This window comes from Oratosquilla oratoria, chromosome 6 (genome assembly GCF_046742065.1).
Source record: "Oratosquilla oratoria isolate Oo_2021 chromosome 6, ASM4674206v1, whole genome shotgun sequence".
Taxonomy (NCBI): Eukaryota; Metazoa; Arthropoda; class Malacostraca; order Stomatopoda; family Squillidae; genus Oratosquilla; species Oratosquilla oratoria.
The window spans coordinates 53,713,500-53,723,499 of NC_134782.1; the positions used below are offsets into that span (position 1 = coordinate 53,713,500).

A 10,000-nucleotide genomic window follows, 5' to 3' on the forward strand; every position below is an offset into this window, starting at 1 on the left:
GGTTGTGTAGATCAGATTTTTGTGGTAAGACAGATATGTGAGACAGCTATAGGAAAGGGGAAGGATGTTTTTTGGGCTTTTATGGATCTGGAAAAGGCTTGCGACAGGGTAGATAGAAAGGCACTGTGGGAGGTTTTGCGGATATACGGGATAGGAGGAAAGCTTCTAGGAGCTGTCAAGATTTTTTATTAGAGTAGTAGAGCTTGTGTCAGGATTAGAAATGGAGAGAGTGAGTGGTTCGAGGTAAAGGTGGGACTTCGTTAAGGATACGTTATGTCGCCCTGGCTGTTCAACTTATACATGGATGGGGTAGTGCGAGAGGTAAATGCAAGGGTAGTGGGTTAGGGATTAGATATGGTTAAAGAAAATGGAGAAAAATGGGAGGTGAGCCAGCTGTTGTTTGCGGACGACACTGTGCTTGTGGCAGGATCGGAGGAGGGATTGAGGAAGTTGGTGACAGAGTTTGGGAGAGTGTGATAGAAGAAAACTGAAGATAAATATGGGTAAAAGTAAGGTGATGAGATGTACAAGGGGTGAAAGTGGCAGTAGACTGGAAGTGAGCATTAAGGGAGAGCGACTGGAGGAAGTGGATAGTTTTAGATACTTGGGTGCAAATGTGGCAGGAAAAGGTGGAGTAAAGGTGGAGGTAGAATGTAGATTGAGAGAAACGAGTAAATGCCTTGGTGGATCAAAAAGTGTAATGAGGAATAGACATTTGGGAATGGATGCTAAGAGGAGACTGTATGAAGGAGTGATTGTGCCAACAGCACTGTATGGGGCAGAAACATGGTACATGAGAGAGGAAGAGAGAAGGAGTTTGAATGTGCTTGAGATGAGGTGTCTGAGAAGTATGATGGGGGTTACTAGGTTAGATAGAGTGAGAAATGAGGAGGTGAGGAGGAGAACAGGGGTGGAAAGGGAGTTGGGAGATAGGGTTAATGAAAGAGTATTAGGATGGTTTGGACACATGGAAAGAATGAGTGAAGAAAGACTAGTAAAAGAAGTATGGAAGGCAGATGTGGAGGGAGTGAACATGAAGGGACGTCCTAGGATGAGGTGGATTGATGGGGTGAAGGGGGCTTTGGGGAAGAGGGGAATGTCTGTTGAGGAAGGACGGGAGAGGATAGAAGACAGGGGTGAATGGAGAATGGTTGTATATGGATGATGTTATGATGCATGGGGTGGAATGGGCGGGGGGATGGGGGTGGGGTAGTATGTGTGAGCAAAATTTGACGCAGCCCGAAGGGATTTCTCCCCGTCTTCTCCTTTTATGCATGGGGGGACGGAAAGGGGGGTCGCCGATTTAATTAAGTGGCCTTGCTGTGGATGTACTGTGTCTTGCGACACTGCTTCTGACCCAGGGCAGTGGACAAGGTGCAGGGATGACCCGTCATCCAGGAGGTGCTAAGATAAGAGGGAGGGTGGAGGGGTGTGGAGTGTATTCAGGGATGGAATGGGTGGGAATGACTTTATGCCTTTCCCTTTTTTGGCTACCTTCCTTGTAAGGGGGAAAAAGCCTTGGTATATGTATATGTATGTATGAAATGTACCTAAAATGAGCTCTTAAGGATTTAACTTGTTACTCTTGTCTCCAATATATATGCTATATTTTTCCTTATTATTATTAACGGTTTATTAATACACTCTCAGAAAGCTTCTCCCCATTCCAACAGTATAACTCCACCTCCTCCCTCTGCATTCAAACTCCATATTGATACGAGAAGCAGCCTGAAATATAAAGTTCGCTTACACTTTTGTAGCATACTTATCAGCAAATAGGCCATACCAGAGGAGACTGTCTATATTATGGCAACATTTTAGTACAAAAGATTCCATCAGTGTATTTGCATAAAAGGATTCAATTAGCAGATAAGGTTAACACAATATTGTCCTCCAATTTTGGAATCTGGCTGTACCCAAGGGAAAGGGTTTCTTTAGGTCCAGGTATGCAAAGTCCACCCAGCACTATCTATCGGAGGAATTGTGTGGCTGTTACCGTATCTGAACCCATTCGTCATGGGGTTTTATCTCCTGTGGGTCCAAATTGCTTTTCTGTTTTTTTTTGTTTTGTTTTTTCTAGATATTCTATCCATTTTCTCTATTTTTCACTATGATTTTGTGCCTGCGTGCGTACGTATATGTGTGCATGAGTACGTGTGTGTGTGTGTACGTGTGTGTGTGTGTGTGTGTGTGTGTGTGTGTGTGTGTGTGTGTGTGTGTGTGTGTGTGTGTGTGTGTGTGTGTGTGTGTGTGTGTGTGTGTGTGTGTGTGTATGTGTGTGTGTGTGTGTGTGTATGTGTGTGTGAGTGATTCATCATGGCCTTGGATCATGTGACGAACTCGTGGCCGACATCTATTAACCTCTCGGAGGAGAGCTCAGAGGTCGTACATGGCCTGTGACCTTAGACACAACTTACACAAAAATATTGGTAGAGCCCTTACGATTAAAGATATATCGATTTTGTTCCATACTCGAGCTCTTTTTATGAGATTTTATGTATATAAACTCTTGCTTTGATCTATTTCTGTCCACTTGCATGGTTGAATGGGGTGGGAATTGGGGACGGGGGAGGGGGAGAATGAGTGAGTGATTGATGGAGCACTTGCCCACATGTTCATAGTGACTGGGATGGTTATGAATCAAACCATTTTGTGGGTCTGGTTGTGATAAAATATTTCAGTGGCATACCTCTCTCCCCTAATCTTTTTTTTTTCTTTTTTTCGTACAACAAGCATCATTGTTTTTGGTCTCAAAACTATGAATATCTTTTTCTTATTTGTTTTTACTATATATTTTTTTTTAGCTACATTACTTTTATTTTCGTTGTTTATATTGTATATGTCCGCCTCACCCTAACAATATCGACCATACCTCCGGCATACCTAATAAAGCCTCGCTTCGTCAAGTAAATGTACGACTCACTATTTGCTTCTTGACTAGGCAATTTACATAATTCCTTCCGGTTAACATTGACTGGTCCGGCTTCGGGAGTCTCTCTGAACGAAGGCTCTCTTCAAGAAGGAAAAGAGCAAGCACGCAGCTGAAACTCTCTAATATTACAAACTTCCAGGACTCAGAACTTTCGGTATTTGGAACTTTTAATGTCCGAATCCTCCGATTTTCGGAACTTCCAGTATTCGGAGGTTCCAGTATTTGAAACATCCAGTATACGGAACCTCCAGTCTACGGAACTTCCAATGATCGGAACTTTCGGTTTTTGGAACTTCCAGTATGAGTATCTTCCGGTATTGAAAAAGAAAAAAGAAGAAAAAAAATTGAGAAAATCCCAGATGCAATACTCCCAAGGCAGCAAGGTGGTAAAAGAAATTCTATCACATCTAAAGTTCACAGCTTGCGCGCGCGCACACACACACACACACACACACACACACACACACACCTCCCTATATGACATTAACTGCTTTAGTACTCAAAAGTGGAAGCGTCTGCTCGCCCCATTCTATGTAACTCTAATAGCCGCTGCACACTGGGCCCTTTACTTTTTTTTTTTTTTTTTTTTTTTTCTTGAGTAAAATCGGCTTTGGTTACATTTTTTCTTTTTTCAAATCTCCAAGTTTCAGACCACCTTGGCGCCGTGTACTGAGAGTCTGAATGACAAATTAAAAAGAATTGGTATCTAAATGTGTAGCTCTCTCCGTGATCTTTCTCCAGTATTGTCGTCTCTATAGGCTGGCTTTCTTTGCTGCTTTTAATTTACATTTTCCTTTCATCACTTTGTTACTTATGATTAGTCAGTCACTATTTTTATCTGTAGGAAGCCCCTTTACTTCCTATCATCCGACGTAGTACCACCCTGTCTAAGAGAGAGGAATTAAACAGATCTTAATCTATCTTTCTTTTCTTTCTGTATACACTTGGATCCTTAAGTTACACCAAGGGACACCCCTCAGGTATCCTCAATTTAGGTACTAGGTTAGTTCTGTAAAGATATCATGATTTCTTTAGTCCAATGATCTTTACTTTTATATTTAAGATCCTCCCTTACGGACGTGATTTTACACTCGTGAACCAGTTGAATTTTATCCTCCACCTTTTCTCCAATCAGAAAGACTGTTACAATTCTCGTATGCAATACTGCTTCCTCCATCAATCTAGAAATCAATGCACACCCGACTTAGTTTACATATTGTTACATCACTACAAAAAATAACATTATACAGCAATGACATTGGGTCCCCGGCGACTGGTCATAAATGATGATGATGATGATGATGATGATGATGATGATGATGATGATGATGATGATGATGATGATGATGATGATGATGATGATGATGATGATATGTGTGTGTGTGTGTGTGTGTGTGTGTGTGTGTGTGTGTGTGTGTGTGTGTGTGTGTGTGTGTGTGTGTGTGTGTGTGTGTGCGTGTGTGTGCGTGTGCCCGTGTGTGTGAGTGTGTGTGTGTGTGTGTGTGTGTGTGTGTGTGTGTGTGTGTGTGTGTGTGTGTGTGTGTGTGTGTGTGTGTGTGTGTGTGTGTGTGTGTGTGTGTGTGTGTGTGTGTGTGTGTGTGTGTGTGTGAGTGTCACTCTGTGTGTGTGTGTGTGAGTGTGCTTGTTTTTAGGTGATTTATTGAACATGAAGAAATTATGAACGAGGTTTGTGTTCATGAAGAGGACTGCTTTAAACGTTGATCACAGTAGTAACATTTGCCTGTTTGTAGGAATGCTGTTGGCAGCCATTGACACGCAAGACTTGGTGTATTGTCTATTGCTATTGCTGGTTCCTTTAGTGTTGTCATTCCAATAGATGATATCAGCTGATATGCCAGAAACTGGTATTGGCATCACAGGTCGAAACGTTAAGTCAGAAACGTTACGAAAACGCTCGCGTCAACGTTATTGGTGCCAATACGCTGGCACGATTAATACCATGGGTACTAATGCCATTGACGTTCGTATATGCATGGGGACACTCCAGAGAAATTGAATTCTCTCTGGGTGTAGAAGAGTCAAAATACGCTTATGATACTCGCCTTCAGAAATGTCAACAAATTTACACAAAGTGTTATATTATAAAAGTATATATTTGAACTAAGAAGGGGCATATAGTTCCCACTCAATGGCATCCCCTATTTCTTATTCAGTCTCTACATCGGAAGAATTGATTGGTTACGTGTCGTTCTACGTACTTCAAGGACCGGTTATTGCGAAAGAAAAATGATAGAAACAACAACAAACCTATGAACTCAAAAGTAGCTGAGTGACGTGGCTTAACCTTCGTCAAGGAATAGAATCCAGGTTACACAGAAACGTGGGAAAGAAATAACGATCAAAGAACAGAGAACTCGTCCCTAGAGTTCATAATCATTGTTACAAAATACATCAAATGAGAAGACAGTCTTATAAAAATTCGAGTGGTGTTAAAGAAAATTAATGATATGTGATCTCTTGTAAAATGTTTTTCTTCCATAAATGATTTATTAGCTCCCCCAGCGGTGGCCGTGGCCTGTTACCTAGGGGTCGTGGGTCTACTGCAAGAGACCTGGGGCAGTGAAGTGATAGATTGGTGGGTTAATGAATTGACTGACTAATTGTAAGATAGAAAAGACTTGGTGGTGGATGAAGAATACAGATAAAACCATCGAAAAATGACGACAACGAGTTAAAAAGAAAGCACAACACCGCTATGATATGTGCAACTCAAAAGTGGATCATAAATGAGTATCTGTTTGTTTGTTATTAGCAACTTACTTACCAGAGACGTTGGTAGCCACCACCACGCTGGCTGAGTGGATCAGGAACCGAGGCGAGTAGTAGTCCACTGCAAGACAAACAAAATAGAATAAGTTATTCAGAAATTGAATGCAAAAGTTCTAGAGTTTATGTATAATTTTTCATGTGTTCTCTAACTCTTTGGTGTATGTCTTGAAAGGTGTGTATCCTGTTTGAGGTGTAATCTTATATATTATACACTGGCTTTGTTTCTGCAATCAATATTTCATCTGGGAAAATATTGTCTTCCCCATATATGATGAAATGTGTTATTTCACCTGTAGCCGTGTTGATCTGGTTATTAAGTGCACATTTAACACATGGAATCCAATTATCGCAAGTTATACTATGTGGGCTTATCAAACCTCTAAGACAATTAATAGTTTTATTATTTGGCCTCTCTACAATTCCGGTGCTCTGAGGATGATTCACTTGAATATTAACTTTGTTTATTTTTAATAACCTACATAATTTTTCAAAGATTTTGTTATTAAATTCAGTACCATTGTCTGAAGCTACTATCATAGGAGAAGTGAAATTATGAATTATCTGATCACAGATTACTGAAAAGACTGTTTCAGCTTTCTTATTTGGTAGGCGCTGTAAAATACAAAATCTTGAAAGATAATCAATGGCAACAAATACATATTCATTTTCAGACATAGTTAACTCCAGTGTATCTAAATGAACACTTTCTCAAGGTTTCTACGGAGTGGGAGATGATAGCATAGGGTGAGGTTTAGATGTATTTCCTTTTTTCTCAGAACATTTCAAGCATTTTTCTATATAACCATAAATGTCTTTCTTCATACCTGGCCAAAAGCATTTAAGTTGTGCTTGTCTGTAAGTTTTATCCTTTCCTGGGTGAGAACTATAATCACTTTCATGAAGTATTTTCAATACCTCTTGTACAAGAGTTTGTGGGAATACCAGCTGATTCAATGGGCCCCTAGAAATATCCTTCCACTTACAACTCATTGGATATCCCAGTATCAGTTCTCTAAAATTCTCTAGTAAATATATTACTGCTAATGTTTCTCTTTCTGTGATGGAGCAGTTTTTCTCTGCACCATTACAAAGCCTCGATGTGAAAGCCATCGGATTAAATTTTCCATCTCTCTCTTACATCAGAAGGCCTCCTAACCTTATGTCAGACGCATCAGTACAAAGAATGAACTCTTTATCATAATCAGGAAGTATGAGAACTGGAGAACTAGTAATTTTATCTTTCAATTTGTCAAAAGCTTGTTGTTGTGCATTTTCTCTTTGAATTATTACAAAGTCTCGACATGAAAGCTATCGGATTGAATTTCCCATTTCTCCCTTGCATCAGACGCATCAGTACAAAGAATGAACTCTGTCATAATCAGGAAATATGAGAACTGGAAAACTAGTAATTTTATATTTAAATTTATCAAAAGCTTGTTGTTTTGTAGATTCCTAAATGAACTTTGAATCTTTCCTCAACAAAGAACTTAATGGATTAACTATGTCTTCATATCCCTTGATGACTTTTCTATAATACCTTGTCAATCCTAAGAAACTTTTTCTACATTGTTCGGAAGTGGATAGCTTTTTACTGCTTCTACTTTTGAAATCACTTTACTAAGTCCATGTCTATCTATCTTGTGTCCCAAATAAAATACTTTGTCCTGCCAAAACTTACATTTTTCAGGTTTCACTTTCAATCCTACTTCAGCCAGTCTTAAGAGTACCAAATCTGATTTATTAAAGTGCCCAGTCGCTGTTTGGGAAACTATTAAGATATCATCTAAAAACACACTGGCTGTGTTTCCTAACAGCCCATATAGAAATGTATTCATTAATCTCATATAGGTTAATGTACTATTACATAACCCAATGGCATTCGTTTAAACAAATAGTGCCCCGTTGTTGTAGAAAATGCTGTATAATCCCTTGAATATTCATGTAACTTGATCTATCAGAACACAGATTTTATATACATAGTGCTGAAATACCTATTCTTGGTTCCCAAACTACGAAGGATATCTGCTGTTACCGATAACAGTAGTCTATCAAGTATTTTCTGTTTATTCAATTCCTTACAGTTAATAACTGGACACATGGTACCATGTGATTTTGGCACCAGAATCAATGGGAAATTCCATTCACTTTGAATAGGTTCTTTGACAACCTGCGATAACATTTCATCGATCAATTTATCTACAATGGCTAGTTTAGAATGTGGGAATCTGTAGGGAGGTATATAAGAAGGTTGAGCGCTTGGTTTTAGTTTATTATGATGTTTTAAAACAGTTGTTTTGCCCAAGGTGTCCCTCCGTCAAAGCATTTTTTTTTTCTTCACCAGCAATCCAATTAAGCTTACTTCTAGATCTGGACAACAAGTAGGCTTTATTTGATTCTTATATATCTCTCCCAATTCCGTTTCTCTCTAAATTGAACAGATTAAGAAAAATTAGTGATTCCACCTCCTCAGTACTCTCACTTAAAATCTTAATGTGTCTTGTACAGACTTGAAAACATCCTATTTGTTTACCTATTCTTAAGACTATGTCTTTATTGAAAGTACTTGTTCTTGTGTGTTTTATATATCCCAAGTCCAATTTCAAATCTTTAATCCTAATTGATTCTGGGGTGGTAAAATTACGGAGTCTATAGTTACTCATTTCCACTTCGCTTCCATTCTGTTAATTACTCTGGAGCGCAATAATGTTGACTTTATTACGCCACCTTCCACAACATGCAAAGTTTCATTTGCAGTTCATGAATTCTGATTAATTTCTGGAATTTGTTAAGCACTTCAGTTGGGTTCACTATGTGTGAATTTTTTCCTCCATTTGTTTGATCTGTTCTTGAATAGACCACTCTGCCCCACTACCATGCAATCTATTATTATTATATTCCCTATCTATCTCAGTAGGTTCTCTTATCACAGATATTGGTTCTAAGTCTGGTTGATTTAAAAATGGGATTAACTGTAACTTCATTTAGATCCCTAACTCAGCAAGACATATGATCATACCCCCTTTTCTCATAGTTGCAAATCCTACCAATAAATCTCCTGAGAAAACAGATTCTTTTACTACTATCACTGGAATGTGTAAGTGCTTATTTCTATATAAAATAACATCTAACTCAATTTTACCTAATGTTTTTAACTGACTTCCTGTTACTCCTTGCAATGAGTAATGGATTGGTTCAAAGATTTTTACTCCCGGTTTTAATTGGTATAAAAATTTGTTAGTTATAACAGTGACTACAGATCACGTATCGATAAATATTTGAATAGGTCTATTGAAAACTCTACCCGCAATGAGGGATCCTACAGAAGTCCTTCCAATTGTTATAGTCAACTTACAATGTGTCTCTGGAGTTGGTATTTTCTTTCACCCTCTTATCACTCTTACCCCTAACACAATAATGTCTATTTGTTGCTCCATGGTTACCTCTGTAATGTTGCTTTATTTTATGTCTTGAGTGTTTCCTCTTGTTTCTGGGTGAATACAAAAATTTGACATTGATCTACAATCCTGTTTTCTATATCCTATTTTCTGTGATACAAACAGAAAGGTGGATTTCTACAATGATACTCATTATGACCCTCATATTTGCAATTACTTCAGTCTCATAATAACATTCTTGTACTTTATGCTTTCACTGGTTACAATTACATACAAATCTAGCATTCCTTGAAGTACTTCTAACTCTACGTTCCGCTGTTTCTGTAATCACTCCTAGAGATCCAATTTTCTTTCTGTTATCGCATTCCTATTTTATGACATATGGACTAATTTCTTTTAATTTCTATGTATTCTAGTAAAAAATAATCGATCTCTCCTAGCTCCATTGTTTCTTTATGATCCCTGTATAGCTTTTCTCCAGTTGTGTACCAATAGTGCAAATGCTATTAACTTAGTAACCTGGGAAACTTTTAACTTGCCACTAGAGCTTTCTGTTCAATCTGAATCCTTCAACACAGAAATCATGCCCTACCATCTGTCTAATTTTACTTTATGATCCCTGTATAGCTTTTCTCCAGACATTTCATCACAGTTGTGTACCAATAGTGCAAATGCTATTAACTTAGTAACCTGAGAAACTTTTAACTTGCCACTAGAGCTTTCTGTTCAATCTGAATCCTTCAACACAGAAATCATGCCCTACCATCTGTCTAATTTTACTAAATATTGTGTGTTTGTTTCGTTGCTGTTGTTTTTTATCATTCTAACCAAAGACCTAATAGGATCCTGATCACACTATGACTTAAAATGTTTTATAAATGCC

At 38.4% G+C, this 10,000-nt stretch overlaps 1 protein-coding gene across 2 annotated transcripts in view; it reads right to left on the reverse strand.

Annotated features, from left to right (window-relative positions):
- LOC143026490 (uncharacterized) overlaps positions 1–10,000 on the reverse strand; it is a 569,371-nt gene that overhangs the window by 29,994 nt on the left and 529,377 nt on the right. For both annotated transcript variants that reach the window (XM_076186968.1, XM_076186967.1), the window contains one exon: positions 5,718–5,783. In XM_076186968.1, the coding sequence (XP_076043083.1) occupies positions 5,718–5,783 (66 nt within the window). The remainder of the gene's footprint in view (positions 1–5,717; positions 5,784–10,000) is intronic.